Consider the following 21,452-nt stretch of genomic DNA (forward strand, 5'->3'; position numbering starts at 1 on the left):
ATTTTGTCTTATTCATTTTATTTTCCTTTGATTTCGTTGCTTTTTTATTTTATTTCATATTGTTTCGTTCTGTTTGTTACATACATTTCATTGTTCTTGTTATTTGTTTTATCTGCTTTTTGGTTTGAAATTTTTATTTTCGTATAAATTATTTTATTTTATTTTATTTTATTCTCTTAATTTCTGAAATTAAGTTTGGTGTCCTCTAGTTATTTTTATTTTAATTTTTTCTGTTTATTTTTCTTAATAATCTCGAATTTTTCTGTCTTATTTCTACTTATAATTTTTGAATTTTACTGCTTAGCTATTTAGTATTTTTATTTTATTTCGTTTACACAGGTTACCTCACTGGGAATTCTCTACACTCTAGAGAATCCCATCTTTCCTTGTCTTCTGTCTGTTTATGAGCAGGAACAGGGACAAAAAACCTCTGTTAGACTTTGATCCTGAACCTGAAAGAACTTTTAGGCGGTATTTGCAACAAGCAAGACTTTACAAGGCTGCAGAGTCCAATATGGATCATAATAATGCTGCTAATACCAATGTGGCAAATCCGAATGGGAATGAGCAACCTAGAAGAGTGCTTGGCTCTTACACTGCTCCTAATGCAGACTTTTATGAAAAAAGTATTGTGGTGCCTCCTATAGCTGCAAACAATTTTGAACTGAAGTCTCAGCCAGTTACTCTTGTGCAACAAAATTGCTAGTATCATGGACTTCCTCAGGAAGACCCGAATAATTTATTTCTGAATTTCTGTAGATTTGTGATACTGTGAAAACTAATAGAGTGAACCCTGAGGTGTACAAACTCATGCTCTTCCCATTTGCTGTGAAGGATAGAGCAAAGTTGTGGTTAGATTCTCAACCCAAGGAGAGTCTGGATACTTGGGATAAGGTTGTCGCGGTATTTCTGACTAAATTTTTCCCACCGCAAAAGCTGACTAAGCTAAGGGTGGAGGTTCAGAATTTCAAACAGAAAGATAGTAAAACCCTTTGTGAAGCTTGGGAGAGATTCAAGCTACTGACTAGGCAATGCCCTCCGGACATATTCTCTAGATGGACTCAGTTGGATATCTTTTTTGAAGGCTTATGTGAAATGTCCAAGATGCGTCTAGATAATTCTACATGTGGTTCTTTGCATATGAAGAAGACACCAGAGGAAACTTCTAAGCTTATTGAGTTGGTTGCTAATAACCAATACTTATATTCCTCCAACAGGAATCCTGTGAACTTTGAGACCCTTCAGAAAAGAGGCGTTTTGGAAGTGGAAGCTGTTAATGCTCTTCTTGCTCAAAACAAGCTTATGTCTCAACAAATAAATCTAAATACTCAACAGTTGAGTGGAATGTAAATTTCAGCTGTCAATACTCAGAATGCACCTCAAGAGGTCTCTTAAGACATGACAGGTAATTTTATGCAAAATGAGAATTATGATTATGTTCAATCCTCCTCTGAACATGTCAATTACATGGGGAGTGCTCCTAGAAATCCCAATAATGATCCATACTCTAAGACCTACAATCAGGGATGGAGAAATCACCCAAATTTTGGGTGGAGAGAGCAATCTCAGAGGCCACAAAATTTTAATAATAATTTTCAGGGTGGTTTTTAACAGAATAATTTTAATAACCATGAGTTTCAGTTATCTCAACAAGCAACTCCTCAACCACCGAAGAACACTTATCTGGAAGCATTAATGGCAAGTTTTATACAGTAAACCAGAGTATCAATCAAGAACTTAGAGATTCAGATGGGTCAATTAGCCACAAAAGTTAATGAAATTGATCAGAGGACCACTAATAGCCTTCCTGGTAACACAATTCCAAATCTAAGAGAGTACTGAAAGGCTATCACATTGATTAGTGAACAAGTGGCAAGTACAGAGGCACAAGTTAATAAGGAGCTAGTTGAAAAAGAAGCTCCAGAGGAGAAGAAACAGAAGGTGGAACACGCCCCTCCTTGGCGTGCAGTTAATCCATTCCCAGACTCTCTTGACACTCATCCTACATTGCCTAAGGCACCTGACTACAAGCCTAAAATGCCATATCCTAAGAAACTTCAAAAGGAGACCAAGGACAAGTAGTTTTCAAATTTTTTGGAAGTTTTCAGAAAGTTACAAATTAATATTTCTTTTGCTGAGGTTTTGGAGCAAATGCCTCTCTATGTTAAATTCATTAAGGATTTTTTGTCAAAGAAGAAGCCTTTAAAGGGAGATGAGACAGTGGTCTTGACTAAGGAATGTAGTGCCATAATTCAGAATAGCTTACCAAGGAAGATGCCAGATCTAAGGAGCTTTCAAATTCCATGTACCATTGGGAGCAACACCATTGAGAAAGCGTTAGGTGATTTGGGAGCAAGCATCAATTTAATACCCTTGTCTGTGATGAAGAAATTGCAAATCCAAGAGGTACAACCCACAAGGATAACATTACAGATGGCAGACAAATCTATAAAGCCTACATACGGATTATTGGAGAATATCTTGGTTAAAGTAGGTAAGTTCTTCCTCCCAATAGATTTTGTGACTCTTGACACGGGGGAGGATGAGAATGCATCTATAATTCTAGAAAGACCTTTCCTAGCCACTGGGAGAGCTCTAATTGATGTAGAAGTGGGTGAATTAGTGCTTAGAGTGTATGATGAGTAACTAGTCTTTCATATATTCGAAGATGTACATTTACCAGGTGAAGGAGAGAAGTGCATGCAGACTGAGCTTATTGATCTAAACCTTCAAAAACCCCCCTGATGATGCACCACAGAATCTGTAGCTCAAACCTCCCTTGGTGACAATCAACAAACTTCTCCCTGACATCGAACCTAGGTTTGGTGCTGGAAATCCATCATCCACCAAGAGAGAGGGTCCTAAAAAGAAAGTACCTAAAGGATGGAAAATCAAAAAGATCCCTACTGAAGGTTTCTCCCCAAGAATGAAGGTGGTGTTGACTAGCAATCCCGTGTGGACTTATGCCGTGAACAGAATCCTCTCTCTAGAGCATATTGAGCTACGTTATGGGGACACAGGGAGAAGATTCACAGTGAGGGGTGAAGAGCTAAGCCCCTATGATCCTCCTCCTTAGAGGAGCTGACCGTCAAGCTAGTGACGGTAAAGAAGCGCTTGTCGGGAGGCAACCCGATATTTTCGTATCCTTTAGTTTGATTTCTGTTGGTTTGATTTTGTTATTTATTTAGTTTTATTTTAGTTTTTACTATTTTTTCCTTTGTTTTATGTGTGTTTGGATCATGCAGAATCACTAAAACAGAAACAGGTTCCTAAATTCAGAGTTTCAAACACCCAGGAGGATATTGATTCAGATTTTGGTGATGCCTAACTTGAAAATCTCAAGTCAGACACCACATGCTGGGTGCAAGGAGGTATCACTCTCGGGGGGGGGGGGGGGGGTTGGCGCCTAACTTGAAGTTTCTTAAGTTAGGCACCACAAGACGCGTGCAAGGAGGATTCTTCTCTGCCTAGTCCACGCCTAACTTGAGCCCTCTCAAGTTAGGTGCAAGGTGTGAGAACTCAAGGTAAGTTGGGCACCACAAAGGATCAAGTAAGGCGCCAGGGTCGTTGATACACTCGGGAGGCTTCAAGATAAGCGCAAGTGCACTCAAGTTAGGCGTAGGCCTTACTTCCACGCATCAAGTTGGGCGCACCGTATAAATGAAGTTAGGAGCCAGAAATCTTAAAATTAGGTGCCAGCTTCTTATTTGGTTCTAATTCCTCACCAAATCAATGATTTTTGAACCAAATCAATAGCATTGGTCCCCACCCCTGAATAGATCCACTTCCCTTTATTTTATTCACTATATATTCCCCTTCGGGATCCCACGTTCCTTTTTTCCCTTTCTATATATTCCGTCCATAACATCCTTATATATACATATATATATATATATATTACAAAACAACAACAAAAAATATATATTTTAATTATTTTACCCTCTCTTGTCCTTTTATCATTTTATTCTTCTTTTGCAATAATATTTGTTTTTATTCTTCTATGCGTCTTTTTATGTTTCTCTTTGTTTTCAGTTTTTCTTTGCTTGAAGACAAGCAAACTTTTAAATTTGGTGTTGTTGCTTCGCTTTTGGTTTTTCTGTTTATTTTAATGGCACCAAAAGGAGGTGAATCATCTTTACGGAGGAGCACAACTTGAAGAATGAGACAGCCACTAGGATAACTAAGGTGGTTGAGGTCCTTTCATTCTTTATTCCCTCCCGTTCTTACTTTGATATGTTTCTGTTTTCTGCTGTTTTGTTTTAGTTATTGCATGATCCTTTGTTATTTCAATTCCTAGGTTCTATTTAAATTTGTTATTCTTACTCTGTTATTTAGTTTTAATTCTGAGAAGTGTCTCATGTATTGCTCACTGAGCTTGAATCCAAAAGAAAAAAAAGAAAAAGATGTATTGCATGAGAAATAGAGTTTATAACAAAGAATAGTCTTATTTATTTAATTGTGCTGGTATTAATTGTTATTCTGAATGAATGATATGAACAGTGCATATCTGAATTTGAATTAAAGGATGTTGATGTATGAGGAATAGTAATTTAGAGACTTATTATGAATTCTCTGAAGTTAGTGAAAACTTAATCCTTGAAGCAAAAGAAATGGCAAAAGAAAAAAAATAAAAGCAAGGTCCAAGGCTCTGAGCATCAATGACTAGGGATGTCAGACATGATTAAAAGCTTAAAGAGTTGTTTCCCTAGTCATATGCTTGTGGTATGAATGTGTCAAGTAATCCTTGAGACAAAGCACTAAGAGTCGAAATCAAATGCATTTAACAGAGTATGCCAAAGGCTTTGAGTACCACTGTCTGGGAGTAACTGAAAGCAAAATCAGAACTTAAAGAGGGTTCTCCAGTGAAGTGCTTGTGGTGTTTTTATGTCAAGTGAAACTTGACAGAAAATATTTAAAGTCATGGCTAGGTTCAAGGTGCAATGCACCAAAGAAAAGAGAATAAAAGGGAATTTGCTGTGTTCAAGGATTAAACCGAAGTATAAAAGACTAGAGAATTCATAATATTATCCAAATTCTAATTCCGAATGACAATGACATCCTTCTGATTCAAAGGAGAGTGAGATGCCAAAACTACTCAGGATTGCAGTTTGTAAACTGAAGAACGAAACTCTCGCGCGGTCTAGAATTTTCATAAATAAATTCCCGTTGTAAGTATAGCTTCTAGACCGACAAAAATTCCTTTCTTACAAATGTTTAGTTGTCACAAGTAACAAACCCAATAAACTTTATAAACCGAAGTATTCAAACCTCAGGTCGTCTTCTCAAGGAATTGCAGGGAGGTGTATTTTTATTGGTTATAGAAAACAGTAATTTTGGGTTTTGAAAAGGGTTTGAACAAGAGAAAAAAATAGATTGCAAGAGTTAATAAATCAATTACTATAAATCTCTTGGCATGGTATGAAAATTGGAATTTTTATCCTAGTTATCCTTATCAGGTGTGCTGAGAATTGGGTTTTAATCCCACTTAATTATCCCTTGTTAAATAAAGGAAAGTCAAGTAGACTAATTAAATTGATCCTCGAGTTTCAGTCAACTTTTAGAGCGATCCAAATTAATTAGCAATTGCCAATTTCAACCACTGTTGAGTTTGATAACTCAAGTATCACCAATTAATTAACCAAAGCCAAAAGGGAGAAGAAATCATAAATAGAGCAAAACAATCATGAGTCTGAAATACCTCAAATTATATTAACTAAGAAAATCATAACATGAATGGTTCAAAAGCCAATTGGGCAACATAAATCAAATACACATAAAAGTATCAGAGTAAATAAAAGTAGAAGAGAACATAGATTATTGAACTTGATATGAAGAAACAATCCTAATGACTAAAAGAAATCCTAAGATTAAATCCTAATCCTAAGAGAGAAGAGAGAACCTCTCTCTCTAAAAACTACATCTAATTCTAAAACTATGTATTATTATCTCATCACGATGAATGAATAGATTCTCCCAATTTATAGCCTTTAATCTATGTTCTCTAGGCTTGGATCTGGACCAAAAAGGGTCCAAAAGTCGATGGGGCCGACATCTGCAACTTCTGCAGAGCGCGCACGTCACGTGGTCGCGTCATCTGGAATGTTGCTCTTCCATGCGGTCGTGTCAGTCACGCGTCCGCGTCAGTTGTGTTTCGCGAGTGACGTGTTCACGTCATCTATGCACTCGCGTCGATGCTCTTTGCACTTAAGCACGCGTCCACGTCATCCACTGATGCCAGGGCATCTGGGCTAGTTTCACTGACCTTTTCTTTACTGTTTTAGGGTAGTTTCATGCATTTTCTTAGTAAATAGGCAAGTTTTGGATGAAAATACACTCACACCTTGATTCAAGTAATTATTGTGAATTTTACATGATTTCATAAGGATTATGCAAGAATTAAATGGCAAATTGGATAATGCATGATCTCATAACTTGGAATAGAGCTTTGATGCACTTTATTTGCTTGAATTCAGGACAAAGGAAGCAAGGAAGAGCCACGTTAATCTAGTTGATGTGACCACTAATGTGGAATGGGAAGAAGCTTGTAGTATTAATGAGAAAAGTGATCGCCAATAAGGCCTTCAAAGCCATCATAACCCACGTTAATTGCCACGTTAACTACATTAACGTGGTAGTTAACGTGGAGGAAAAGGGAGCTCCAGCGTTAGTGGTAAAGGTGAATGCCACTAACGCTCCAAATGGGCACAATTGGCCACGTTAAGAGTCACGTTAACTTAGTTAACGTGAACTCTAACGTGGAGGAAGAAGAAAGTTCCAACGTTAGTGACACTCACCTTTGTCACTAACGTTGGATTAAGCCAACATTGCCCACGTTAGTGGTCATGTTAAGACCACTAACGTGAAGAATAACGTGGAGCCAAGCATGATAGGCCAACGTTAGTGACACTCACTTTTGTCACTAACATTGGAGATGGCTATCACCACCACGTTAGTAGTCACGTTACTCCAATTAACGTGAACTCTAACGTGGGAAGAAAGGGAGTTTAAAGCGTTAGTGACAAAGGTAAGTGTCACTAACGCTCTCGAAGCTTAGGCATGCCCACGTTAAAAACCATGTTAGTTACACTAACGTGGACTCTAACGTGGGGGAAAGGGGGCACAAGGCAACGTTCTTGGAAAAGGTGATTCCCAATAACGTTTGCGAAGGACCAAGGGGCAACGTTAGTGGTCACGTTAGTACCACTAACATTGAAGTTAACGTTGATCATTTTGGGTTGGAACGTTAGTGAAAAAGGTGATTGTCACTAATGTTCTCGAACCCACATCCTCACTTAACCTTAACGCCACTAACGTCGTAACTAACGCCCATGCCCAACTCACACTCTTCTGCAAACAAAGCTGAGCCCACTGAAGATTGTAACTGCTTCAACACTAGATCTAAGGCCCATATCCAAGACTTGAAGAACTCGCTAGAAGATCAAGAAGAGTAGTATATATAGGGGTAGTTTTGAACTGTAAGGGAGCTTGGCACTTTTGGAGAACTACACTCTGTATATTTACTTTCTGCATGTATTCTGTTCTACCCTTTTTCATTTCCATTTCCATTTCCAGAGCTATGAATAACTAAACCCCTTTCATTGGGTTAGGGAGCTTTGTTGTAATTTGATGGATCAATTATAGTTTTCATTCTTTTTCCTCTTCTTTTCTCTTGATTTACTAGAAAGCTTTCGATCTTAATCTAATTGATTAGTTGCCTTGGAATAGAAACTCTCCATAATTGGATCTCCTTTGAGCCTTGGAAAAGGGATGAGGAGATCATGCTAGAAATGCTATCTCATGTTGGACCAAATTGGTGTTTGGGCGGATATACTGACATGTAATCCTCCCAACACTTTGATTTGGAAATACATATGGTATAATCAATGACCATACTTCATCTCTTCCCTTGAGCAACTAAATAAAGGAATTGGGAAATTGTTCAAGCTAAGAGAGATTGGATCGCCAAGGAATTGGGATCCAATCACTTATGATTGCCAAAGAGATCAATGGATGCATTGATTGAGGAAGAGATGAGAATGAACTTGATCCAGAGAATGCAACATCTCCTAAGCCTAATGAATCTCCATCTCTGATCTTACGCATTCTCTTTACTTTCTGCCATTTATTTCCATGTTCATCTTCCCAAATCCCCATTTAAGATTCTGTACTTTATTTTCTGGAATTACTTTTCTGCCATTTAATTTCATGCAAATCTCAACTACATTCTGTCTAGCTCAACTAGCACATTCTTCCAACTAAAGTTGCTTGACCAATCAATCCCTGTGGGATTCGACCTCACTCTATTGTGAGTTTTTACTTGATGACAATTCGGTATACTTGCCGAAGGGAAATTTGTTGAGAGACAAGTTTTCGTGCATCAAGTTTATGGCACCGTTGCCAGGGATTGATTTTGTATCGACAATGATTAAGTTGGAAGTTCACTAAATTGAGCATTTTCTTTTAATTGTTTAATTTGCCTAGTCAATTACTATTAGTTTCAGTTAATTTTCTTCCTCATCCCCTATCCCCTCGTTGTTTTCTTTCTCTTTGAATTTACTTACAATTCTGCTCACTAACCCACTAACTGTTTGATAATTTGCACCACTCACACTAACAATCACTCTAACAAAAATAATCACTCCATTCTATTTTCTGCTATTTGCTCTGTTAGTTGTATGATGATGCATGAAAACTTGTCTCTCAAGAAATTTCCCTTCGGCAAGTATACCGAATTGTCGTCAAGTAAAACTCACAATAGAGTGAGGTCGAATCCCACATGGATTGATTGGTCAAGCAACTTTAGTTAGAAGAATATGCTAGTTGAGCTAAACAGAATTGAGATTGAGATGCAGAAATTTAAATGACTAGAAAGTAAATAACAAAAATTTTAATCGCAGAATCTTAAATGGGGAGTTGGGGTAATGAGCAAGAAATTAAATGGCAGAAAGTAAATAGAATGGGTGAGATCAGAAATGGGGAGATCATTGGGTTTAGGAGATGTTGCATTCTCTGGATCAAGTTCATTCTCATCTCTTCCTCAATCAATGCATTCATTAATCTCCTTGGCAATCTTAAGTGATTGGATCCTAATTCCTTGGCAATCCAATCTCTCTAAGCTTGAACAATTGCCCAATTCCTCGATTTAATTGCTCATGGGAAGAGATGAAAGTGTGGTCACTGATTATACCACATGTATTTCCAAATTAAAGTATTGGGAGGATTAAATGTCACAATATCCATCCAAACCCCAATTTGGTCCAACATGAGAAAGCATTTCTAGCATGATTTCCTCATCCCTTTTCCAAGGTTCAAAGGAGATCCCATTATGGAGAGTTTCTTTTAAAAGACAACTAACCAATTGAATTAAGATCGAAAGCTTTCTAGTAAGATCAAGAGAAAAGAAAGAAGAAGAAGAATAAAAACTATAATTGATCCATCAAATTACAACAGAGCTCCCTAACCCAATGAAAGGGGTTTTGTTGTTCATAGCTCTAGGAATGAAAAATGGCAGAAAAGAAGAATCCATCCTAGAAGTACAGAAAAGTAAATATGCAGAGAGTAGTTCCCAAAAGTGCTAAGCTTCTCTCTAGTTCAAAACTACTCTTATATATACTACTCCTCATGATCTTCTAGTAAGTTTTTCAAGTCTTGGATGTGGGCTCTGGACCTTGATTTGAAGCAATTCTCATCTTTAGTGGGCCCAGCTTGCAGAGAAATTTGAATTAGGCTTGGGCATTTAGTGAGATTAACGTTGAGTAACATTTTGGGTGCGAGAACGTTAGTGGCATTCACTTTTTCCCCTAACGTTCCACCCTTATATACCCACGTTAATTCCAACGTTAGTAATCTTAATGTGAATACTAACGTTTCCTACTCAATCATTGGCCAACGTTAATGGGACTCACTTTTCCCATTAACGTTGGCTTGTGCCCCTTTTCGCAAACGTTAATGGGAATCACTTTTCCCATTAACGTTGCTTGCCTCTTGCCCCTATGTTAGATGTCACGTTAGCTTGGCTAACGTAGCTCTTAACGTGGGTATCAATCACCTTCGAGAGCGTTAGTGACACTCACCTTTATCACTAACGCTCCAATTGCCTTAAGTCCCTACATTAGAACCCACGTTAACTAAGTTAACGTGGCTCTTAACGTAGTAATGAAGCCATCTCCCAACGTTAGTGACAAAAGTGAGTGTCACTAACGTTGGTTCTTTGAATTCAACTCCACGTTAACTTTCACGTTAACAATCTTAACGTGAGAGTTAACGTAGGCAATGCTAATGATCCAACGTTAGTAACAAAAGTGAGTGTCACTAATGTTGGCGTTGTTGATCCTCTTCCACATTAGAGTTCACGTTAACTGAGTTAACGTGACTCTTAACGTGGGGCATTGCCTAATTTCCCAACGTTAATGGTGTTCACTTTTACCACTAACGTTGAGGAGAAACGTTACTGGAGTTCATGTTTCTCGTTAACGTGGAGTTTTCTTTTTCTTCTACATTAAGTACCACGTTAACTTAGTTAACGTGGCTCTTAACGTAAGCTATGAATGGCTTCGCAGGCATTATTGGTGATCACTTTTCTCATTAACATCGCAAGCTCTTTGCCATCCCACGTTAGTAGTCACGTTAACTAATTTAACGTGAATGCTAACGTGGTTCTTCCATGCTTTATTTGTCCTGAAATCAAGCAATTAAAGTGCATCAAAGCTCTAGCGAAAGTCATGAGATTATGCATTATCAAGTTATCATGCAATTCTGGCAAAAATCTCATGAAATCATGCAAAATTCACAATAGTTGCTTAAATGAAGGTGTAAGTGTATTTTCACCCAAAACTTGCCTTATTCACTATGAAAATGCATGAAACTACCCTAAAACAGTAAAGAAAAGGTCAGTAAAACTGGCCTAGATGCCCTGGCATCATATGACAGGGAGAAGAAGCGGGACTTCAACTCCCTTTGATTCCGAACCTGAGAGAACCCTCCGTAGATTGAGGAGGGAAGCAAGAGGGAAAAGAGTTGTTGGTGCTGAGGAAGAGGAAGAGTACTTTGAAACAAACATGGAGGAGAACATGGAAAACAACCATGAAGAAGAAGCTCACAACCATGCCAGAGAAGGCCATGTGAATCATGCAGGGCAGGAAAGAAGAGTATTAGGCTCTTACATCAATCCCAACCCAGGAAATTGTGGAAGTAGCATCCAAAAGCCAACCATACATGCCAATAACTTTGAATTGAAATCCCAGCTCATCACCCTTGTTCAGAACAATTGCTCATTTGGAGAAAGTGCCCAAGAAGACCCCAATCAACATCTAACCACCTTTCTAAGAATATATGACACTGTGAAGTCTAATGGCATTCATCTAGATGTCTATAGATTGCTTTTGTTCCCTTTCTCACTCAGGGACAAAGCATCTAAGTGGCTAGAGTCCTTCTCAAAGGAGAGCTTAACAAATTGGGAGGAGGTGGTAAATAAGTTTTTGGCAAGATTCTACCCCCTCAACGAATTAACAGGCTGAGAGCTGAGGTGCAAACTTTCAGGCAACAAGATGGTGAAACTCTCTTTGAGGCATGGGAGAGGTTTAAGGACTTAACAAGAAGATGCCCACCAGACATGTTCAATGAATGGGTTCAACTACACATCTTCTATGAAGGTCTTTCTTATGAGTCAAAAAAGGCCGTAGACCATTCATCAGGGGGCTCTCTAAACAAGAAGAAAACCATTGAAGAAGCCATAGATGTCATTGACACTGTCGCTGAGAATGACTACTTATATGCTTCTGAAAGAAGCAACACTCTAGGAGTAATGGAGCTGAACCACATAGATGCACTGCTGGCTCAAAACAAGATGATCACCAAGAAGTTAGCGGATCTTACCAAGAAGGTGGAAGAAAACCAAGTTGCAGCAATCATTACTTCATCACCAGCTCAAGAAGGAGTAAATGCAGGAGAAGAAGGTGACTGGGAACAAGCCAACTATGTTTGAAACTCACCCAGACAGATCCATGATCCATACTCTAAAACTTATAATTTTGGTTGGAGAAACTACCCTAACTTTGGGTGGAAAAATCAACAAGACCAAGGCCAAGACCGGAGACATCACAACCACAATCCCAACAACAATGTAATTCACCAACATACCTCACAGAGATCCTATCAACACCCACCTAATCACCCTTCTCAACCACCTAACCTCAACCCACCATCACTAATCGAGGATAGACTTTCCAGAATTGAGACTCTACTTGAAGACATCTGTAAAGAAGTCTAAGACAATAGAATGTTCAAGGATGAAGTACGAGCCAACATCAAAAACCAGGGGGACACCATCAAGAGGCTGGAGTATCAAATGGGGTATCTATCTCAACAGTTTCCCAAACCCACTGATAGCTTCCCAATTGACACAAAAAAGAACCCAAGAGGAGAAACAAAGAAAGTAAGGTGGGAAAAATGCAAGATGATCACTATAAGTGATGAGAGAAGTGTGGAGGAAGTGTACACACAACCAGAATATCTCTAAGACATTCCAAGGGAAAATCATGAAGAAAGAAACCATGCACCCCATCCCACACACAGGGAGGAGCTAAAGAAAAGGGAGACCCTGAACCCATATGTACCCTATCCCCAAAGGCTCAAAGGTGGTGTAGCAAGGAGAATGTATTCAAGGTTCCTCGACATGTTTGCATCTCTTGATGTAAATATACCATTCATTAAGGCCCTCCAGTAAATGCCCTCCTACATCAAGTACATAAAGGAGTTGCTGGCCAAAAAGAGTTCATTGAAGGGTGGGCAAACAATAAATATGAACAGTGAGTGCAGTGCTCTCATTCAAACAGAGCCACCTACAAAGAAAAAGGATCCAGGGAGTTTTCACATTCTTTGTGCTATAGGAGAGACAATGATTGATAAAGGGCTCTGTGATCTGGGAGCAAGTATCAACTTAATGCCTCTGTCCCTCATGAAAAAGCTTCAAATCAATGAGCTAACACCCACTAATGTAATCATCAAATTGGCTGACAAAACTCAAAAATAAGCGATAGGAGTGGTTGAAAACGTATTAGTGAAGGTTGGGAACTACTTCCTGCCCACAGACTTTGTTATCCTGGAGATGGACGAGAATCCCATCCATCCTATCATCCTGGGGAGGCCATTCTTAGCCACAGCCAGGGCGCTTATAGATGTAGAGCGAGAAGAGCTACTATTGAGGATACACGATGAACAGCTCACCTTAAAAAATTTTCAAACCCTCACAAAAAGCATATCATGATAACAAAGAGTCAAAGGAAGAGCACAATAAGGAGCTGATGGAAGAGACAAGTACAGGAGCACAAGCACCACACCTGAGACCCCCCTATGGTTGACAAGCAATGTGGTCGGAAATAACAACAGCTAAGTGTAATCCAAGAGGAACTAGACCCACAGGAATCATATGAGACAAGCAACAAAACCCTTCTGAAAGAAGAAACCACAAGGAGTAAGGTGACATCAAGGAACATAAGGAAAAAGGCCCTAAGGGGATATAGAAACAAGAAAATCCCTACAGAGGATTTCTCTCCAGGAGATGAAGTGATCTCTGCCTATTTTCCATTTATCCCACCTCATATCCCCACCATTCCATCTCAGCTGCCTCAAGTGTACACCATCAATAAAATCTTGTCTTTAGAACATGTGGAGCTTCTTAACAAAGCCAATGGAGACAGATTCACTGCAAGAGGAGAAGATTTGAAGCACCACCAACCACCCTGACAAAGGCCAAACGTCAAGCTAATGATGCTAAAGAAGCACTTCATGGGAGGCAACCCATGTTTTATTCCTTTTCCTTTTTAATCCTCAATAGTAGTTAATAAGATAAAATTCATGAATTCTAAACCAACTTTGACAAACACTATAAGAATCCATACATGTAGCATACATTACATGATAAGTTTGGTGTTCAAGGCACACCAAGAAGGCTTGAACACACTCCATAATATGAGATTCTTATCGAATCTTGTTGCACCATATGATCACAAACAAGTTTGGTGTCACCAACGTTGCATGCATGGGCATCTGATTGGTCAGTTGGTTGCATTCATGAATGGCTTTAGTTAGTCAAAAGCAACAACAAAAAAAATGGGGGGTGGCTAGCCTCCAAATTTCTTTTACCGCCATATTAATTCTTCTATTCTTTTGTCTTGCAAGGAATTGGGAAGGAATATTGGAGGAACTTGATGGGACAACCAATTGATGGGGGGTTCGGTCACTTCACCAAAAGAGCTACACACTTGTCTTCAAAGGGAGTACCTTGGAAAGTGTTCTCATGCAACATTAGGAGCAGGATAGCCTTGAAGACCGCAACAATCAACTCATAAAAATGGTGATCCTTGTGCCCATCTAATGCCAAACCCCAACCGTTCACTATTAAGCCGTACCACCAATCCACACCCTTCAATCACCTACCACACTCCTATATATATCCATCACTTCACTTTACACCCTGATAAACCCCAATTTCGTGGTTTATTTTGTGCTTATTTTGAGGGATTTATTCACCTTTTTCCATATTTATTCAATGAAATAGCATGGTTTCGTAATTCTCCTTTGAAATGTGCTTGAATGTAAAAACATGCTTTTTAGGCCTTAAATCGGTAATTTTAATTCATTTTAATTCCATTCGATGCCTTGATGTGTTTGTTAAGTAATTTCAGGTCCATAAGACAAGTATTGGATGGAAGAAATGAAGAGAAAAGCATGCTAAGAGGAGAATGCATGAAGAAATAAAGATTTGGAATGCACCAATCGACGCGCACGCGTACAAGGCGTGCACGCGCAAAAGTGGTTTTCCACAAGGATGTGCACGCGTACATACCGCTTCCGCACGGATGAGGATTTGCCAATCGACGCGCACGTGCACATGGCGCGCGCGCGCCAGTACTCTTACTTGGCCCACTTAAAGGCAAAACGCTGGGGGCGATTTCTGAGCAGCCCAGGCCCAATTCCAACTTGTTTTTGAGTGTATTTCATGCAGAATTGAAGTCCAAGCAAAAGGGGAGCAATTAGTTTTAGCCAACATGAGCCTTTAGTTAGTTTTCTAGAGAGAGAAGCTCCCTCTTCTCTCTAGAATTAGGTTAGGTTAATTTCCATCTTAGATCTAGGTTTAATTCATGCTTTGATTTACTTTTCTTTTATAATTCCTTGTTCCTCTACTCTTTCTCTCCTTAATTTTGTATCTCATTCATGTAATTCTCTACTTTTATATTGATGCATTTTTGTTCTTCTATTTTCAATTCAATGCAATTTATGATTCATGTTCCTTTATTGTTGATTTGGATTTGTTGTTGTTTAATTCATTGCAATTGAGTAGTGTAGATTTACATTCCTTGCAATTTTACTATGCTTTCCTTGTATGCCTTCCAAGTGTTTGATAAAATGCTTGGAAGGATGTTAGAGTAGATTTTGAGCATTATTGGCTTGGAAAGAGTCATTGGGCAATCTTGAGTCATGAAAACACAACTTATGTTGGTGATCTAGAGTTGTTAGCTAATATTGTTTCCATCGACGCTAATCTTTTGCTAATTTAATTAGTGAGTTGATTAGGACTTTTGGAATATTGTTTCCATTGACGCTAATCTTTTGCTAGTTTAATTAGTAAGTCGATTAGGATTTTTGGATTGAGATTAGCTAGTCTCATTAGACTTTCTCCCTATTTGTTGGAGTTGACGTAATGAGATAAATTCTTGTTTATATTTGTGACATGATTAATTAGTCTTGTTTGACATTCTCTCGATGTGTGAGTTAACTAAATAAGATGAATTAATCATGCATGACGGGAATAGAAAGCCTATGATCTCAATCCATTGCCATGACCCCCCTATACCCCTCATAGCCAATAATCATACATTTCGTTGCAATTCCTCGTGAGACGACTGATGACGGGTCATCGTATACCCATTTTTCAAGCTAATTTCACTTGTTTTATTAGCCTTTATGCACTTTCTTGTATCTTAAGTAAGCAATTTGGAATGAAAATGCACAACTTCTTTAAATCAAGCAACCACCATTAAATTGATGCTAAATCATGAGGTTTAAGCAAGAATTAATTGATTTTTAATGAATTATAAACCTTATGAGTTTAGAGATACTTTGAGTGGTTGTTTGGTTTCTTATAGGTGAAGAAAGGAAGAAAAGAGGAAAAACGTGGCTTAAAGAAAGCGTGGCCCAAGGGAGGAAGCAAACATTGCCTTCAACAAGGGCACATTGCCCTCCAGGAGAGCAACATGATGAACCAAGCTTTGAGAGGCAACACTGCCCTGCCCACAACAAGGGCGGAGCACAATTTGATGCCAAGGACCAAAGGAAGTAAAAACTCTGCCCTGCCCTCCTCAAGAGCAATATCGGGCTTTCATGGAAAATAAATCAAAGGAAATTACTTCCTAGTGCTTCCTATGGGTTTCGAACAAAAGAGCAAGGAGGAAAGAAGTAGCGCTCCATGGTGCACGAAATTATGATTCATTCTTTTCACTTCAACAATCCAAGGTAATGGCTCCAAAAACTTGGTGTCAATGCCATGGTTCACAACTTCGCACAACTAACCAGCAAGTGCACTGGGTCGTCCAAGTAATACCTTACGTGAGTAAGGGTCGATCCCACGGAGATTGTTGGTATGAAGCAAGCTATGGTCACCTTGTAAATCCCAGTCAGGTTAAATAACTAAATTAAGAGATTATAGGATTAAATTAAATAAACTGAAAATAAAGATAAAGTTACTCATTTAATCCAATGGTGGGAATTTCAGATAGGCGTATGGAGATGCTGTGTTCCTTCTGAATCTCTGCTTTCCTGCTGCTTTCATCCAATTCTTCTTTCTTCTTTCCATGGCAAGCTGTTTGTAGGGCATCACCGTTGTCAATGGCTACATCCCATCCTCTCAGTGAAAAAGGTCCTATGCTCTGTCACAGCACGGCTAATCATCTGTCGGTTCTCAATCAGGTTGGAATAGAATCCCTTGATTCTTTTGCGTTTGTCATCACGCCCAGCCTTCAGGAGTTTGAAGCTCGTCACAGTCATTCAATCCCAGAATCCTACTCGGAATACCATATACAAGGTTTAGACTTTCCGGATCCTCATGAATGCCGCCATCTATCTAGCTTATACCACGAAGATTCTGTTGGGGAATATAAGAGATATGCGCCCGGCCTAAGGTAGAACGGAAGTGGTTGTCAGTCACGCGCGTTCATAGGTGAGAATGATGATGAGTGTCACGGATCATCAGATTCATCAAGTTGAAGTGCAACGTATATCTTGGATTAAGAATAAAATTGATATGGATAGAAAATAATAGTAATTGCATTGAAACTTGAGGTACAGCAGAGCTCCACACCCTTAATCTATGGTGTGTAGAAACTCCACCGTTGAAAATACATAAGTGAGAGAGGTTTGATGCATTCGCATATTTGCCATTTTAACTAGTTAGTTTAGTTAGTTTTAGCTTAGGTTCATCCACTTTCTTTGAAATAAATGAGCAATTTTGTGAGTTTTCCTCCATGCATCCATGAACCAAGAATTAAGTGAAATTTGGCATAATTCATGCAAATAAATCAAGGAGTTTATATACAAGTTGATGTGAATGATTCCCTTGAAAATTATTGCATAAGATGGCAAAACTTTGAGGAAAGTTCTTTGGTTTATGTTAGGTGATGAAGCAAGAAGACAATGGAGCAAGAAAATATTGGAGAAAGGAAGAACAAGCAAGTTGGCAACTTGGAAATCAAGTTGGCAACTTGCTAGTGTGTGTCCAGCAGAGTTGGCAGCTTGACCTCCCCCTCTTCAAGGATGAATATCTTGAACCACAAGGATCCAATTGGCATGATTCCAATTGCGTTGAGAAGCTGACATGAAGAGCTTTCCAACGATATATAATAGTCCATAATGTGGCGAGGAATGGAAGCTCAAATCAGAGGGAAACTCAAGCCCCAAGAGCAAGGAAATGAAGCATTGCAAGTTGCCAACTTGAGCAGCAAGTTGGCAACGCCAGGCAGCCCTGGAGAAGCAAAGTTGGCGTTGCCAACTCTAGAACCACGTTGCCAACGCCACAACACAAGCAAGTTTGGCAGCCTTGAAGAGGAGCTCGAGGGCGTTGCCAACGCCAAGAACTATGGGCGTTATTCAAGGCAACGCCAAGCAACTTTGGCACCATCCAAGTTGCCAACGCCAAGACATGGCACCAACCAAGTTGCCAACGCCAAGACATGGCACCAACCACGTTGCCAACGCTGAAATACAAAGGAGTGTTTGCCAAAAACGCTGGTGAGCTGGACAGCCTGACCTTACCTCCTTCAATGGAGTATATCTTGAGCTACAAAGCTCCAAATGAGGTGATTCCAACGGCATTTGAAAGTAGACATCCAGAGCTTTCCAACCATATATCATAGTATGGGATTGGCATTCATTTGAAGCTTCAAAAGTTGGCTTCATTTAGAGCTTCAGAATCTGAGCACGTTGGCAACGCTGGAAACAAGGGCGTGTTTACCAAAAACGTGTGCGATTTTGGCAGCCTGACCATGTCCACTTCAATGGAAGATATCTTGAGCTACAGAGATCCAAATTGAGTGCTTCCAGTTGCGTTGGAAAGCTAACATTCAGAGCTTTCCAACCATATATGATAGTCTATGGTGGAGCACAAAATTGAAGCCAAACCAGAGTCATCTTTAGGCCCTAAAAACAAGAACATGAAGTGAAATTTAAGAAGGCTAGAGTTGAGCCTGGAGGGGGGACACGAGCACGTTGCCAACGTGCATATTAGGGTGCGTGTTTTGCAACAACGCCAGCCCCAAGTCCCTGCCTTGGGAGAGTAAAGCACGAGCACGTTGCCAACTTGGAGGTGAAGGTGCGTTTTTGGCAACAACTTGGCAGCTTGACCTTACCTTCTTTGAGGAACCATAACTTGAGCTAGGAAAGTCCAATTGAGGTGATTCCAGTGGCATTAGAAAATAGACATCAAGAGCTTTCCAATGATGTATAATAGTCCATATTGAGGCTGAAGGTTGACACTCAAATTCTGGGCTACATTTAGCATGAAAATAGAGTCAAGAAGAGGAAAAGCAAGTTGTTGGCAACAACTTGGGCTAGCAACGCCCAAGTCTCATACTTCACTCCCAGGAAAATGTCTTGCACGTTGCCAACGTGCATTTGGCCTGGAGTTAGTGCCAATAACGCCAAGCCAATGGGCCAGAATCATGATGAATGAACCCTTCCTTTCCAAGCCTAGCAACACCTCCAATTGAGCCAAGAATTCAACAATGAGAAAGCCCACATTGCTAACCCAAATTGAAGATCTCTGAAGAGTTTTAGGAGTAGTATAAATAGAAGAGATTGATGTACTTGTAGAAAACTTTTACACTTTTGATTACTTTTTAACACTTAGCATTTTTATTCACTTTTGGGAGCACTTTTACTAGCTTTGTAAGAACTTCCGGGTACTCTCCCGAGAAGCTCATTTTTGGCTTTTCTATTGGAACTTTTCTTCTTCATTTTCTTAAGTTTTAAGCATTTTCATTCTTCTTCTTCTTCTTCCTTTACACTTAGTTTAATTCTTGTTTATGGCAATTGTTGTTGAATTTGGAGCAATGACTCACTAAACCCCACTTTCATTAGGGGGAGGAGCTCTGTTTGTTGGAATGGATTGATGAACCCATCTCTCCTCCTCAATTCTAGTGGTTGATCTAAAGAGGGAACTCTTGCTCTTCATAGATTCAACCACCATCGAGAGAGGGGTTAATCTACATGAATTATGTGGTGAATTTGAGGAATGAGCCACATAATTCAGTTTAGAGTTCATCCTTTCATGATTTCTTTAATCAATATACCTTGGTTAGTATGTGAGATGTAACTCTCCTTGGTTGAGATTATAGAAATTGTGTGGCTGGATAATATATGAGCTTCATCTCTTCTCATGAACAATTAGATCACGAGAGTGGCAATTGGCTATGTTGAGAGAGATTGAATCACCAAGAGATTGGGGTTCAATCACCCACTTGCCATAGATCTATACCCATGATTGAGAGGAATTTGACTAACATCAATTCATGAAAACTAACATCTCTGATCCCTAATGATCTTCTCTACCATCAATTCTTATTTCTTTTGCTTATTAGTTGTTTGAATACCCATCACCCATCTCCCTTTACATTCTTGCAATTTATTTTTCTTGTCATCTACATTCTGTCTCTTTATTTCTTGCTCTTGCTCTCATGCTCTTTAAATTTCTGCAACCTTTAATTCCTAGCAATTTATCTTTGATGTCATTTAAGTATCTTGCACTTTAAGTTTCCGTCATTTACTTCCATTTTATTTCTATTGTCCTGTTTTTAAATTCCTTGCAATTTACATTCCTGCACTTATGTTCAAAAGTTACATTAATCACAAAATCAAAATCTTATTCGCTTAACTAAATCTACTATTTAACTAAAGTTGCTCAATCTACCAATCCTCGTGGGATCGACCTCACTCCTAGTGAGTCTTACTACTTGATACGATCCGGTATACTTGCCGGTTATACGTGAAATCTAATTTTTACGTATCAACTTTTTGGCGCCGTTGCCGGGGATTGGAAAAGATTGACAATGATTAAGTGAATGGTAGTTTAGATTAAGCATTTTTTTCTTTGTACAGTTCTTTTAATTTTTTGTTTTCTTTTTGACACTAAGGTGTTTGAGTTATTGCCTCACTAAGAAATTCTTCTCTCTGACATGAATTTCAATTTTATTTGGTGTGGTGTTTTACAAAATTCAAATGGAGTTCAACTTATCTTGTGATCAAACAAATTTTCTGGGATATCACCCACCATCACCAATTGACTATTCTAATGGTGGTTGGGAATATCACCAAGAAATTACAGATCCTGAGCACTCCAATTCTTGGAGATATGCTTCAGAACCACAAGATGAGCAAGAGAATCATATGGGATATTTCTCACCACCACAAAATGATTCAAGTCATTATTCTAATGGTGGCTGGGAGTATCGCCAAGAAATTGCAAATTCTGAGCACTCCAATCCATGGAGATTTGCTCCAGAGCCACAAATTGATCATGCTAATCACATGAGATATTGTTCAGAACAACAAAATGATTTACGTCATTACCCTCATGGTGCTTGGGCATATCAACAAGAGTGTGAACAATCAAGTGAAATGAATTTCCTCCCAGAGCCACAAAGTGAACCATGCTGTTATAACATTGACACAAACCATGGCTGGGAAGGAAATTTTAATTCTCCAAATGCTATTCATCAAGAGACATCATCTCTTGATTATGCTTGCAACAAATTCGTGCAAGATTCCTCCCAAGGACTACAAGATTGTCCATACTATGATGATTTCAACAATTCTTCAAGTTGTGCCTGGGAGGAGCAAAACCAGAAAGCATTTGAGAGCCCATATTCCACTTATCAAGAGCCATCACCTCTTAATTATCCAAC

At 39.1% G+C, this 21,452-nt stretch overlaps 1 protein-coding gene and 2 non-coding genes across 3 annotated transcripts; 1 reads left to right on the top strand and 2 right to left on the bottom strand.

Moving 5' to 3' along the window:
• Positions 1-942: 942 nt before the first annotated feature.
• Positions 943-1,049, bottom strand: LOC130978524 (small nucleolar RNA R71). Its single transcript, XR_009086150.1, has one exon. It is a non-coding gene; the product is annotated as a small nucleolar RNA R71 (small nucleolar RNA).
• A 1,102-nt stretch (positions 1,050-2,151) lies between these two features.
• Positions 2,152-2,646, top strand: LOC130975174 (uncharacterized). Its single transcript, XM_057900000.1, has one exon. The coding sequence runs from the start codon at positions 2,152-2,154 to the stop codon at positions 2,644-2,646; it is 495 nt and encodes a 164-aa protein (XP_057755983.1).
• An 8,863-nt stretch (positions 2,647-11,509) lies between these two features.
• Positions 11,510-11,613, bottom strand: LOC130977680 (small nucleolar RNA R71). The gene has a single exon (XR_009085363.1). It is a non-coding gene; the product is annotated as a small nucleolar RNA R71 (small nucleolar RNA).
• Between the last annotated feature and the right edge of the window lie 9,839 nt (positions 11,614-21,452).

This window comes from Arachis stenosperma, chromosome 4, assembly GCF_014773155.1.
Source record: "Arachis stenosperma cultivar V10309 chromosome 4, arast.V10309.gnm1.PFL2, whole genome shotgun sequence".
Taxonomy (NCBI): Eukaryota; Viridiplantae; Streptophyta; class Magnoliopsida; order Fabales; family Fabaceae; genus Arachis; species Arachis stenosperma.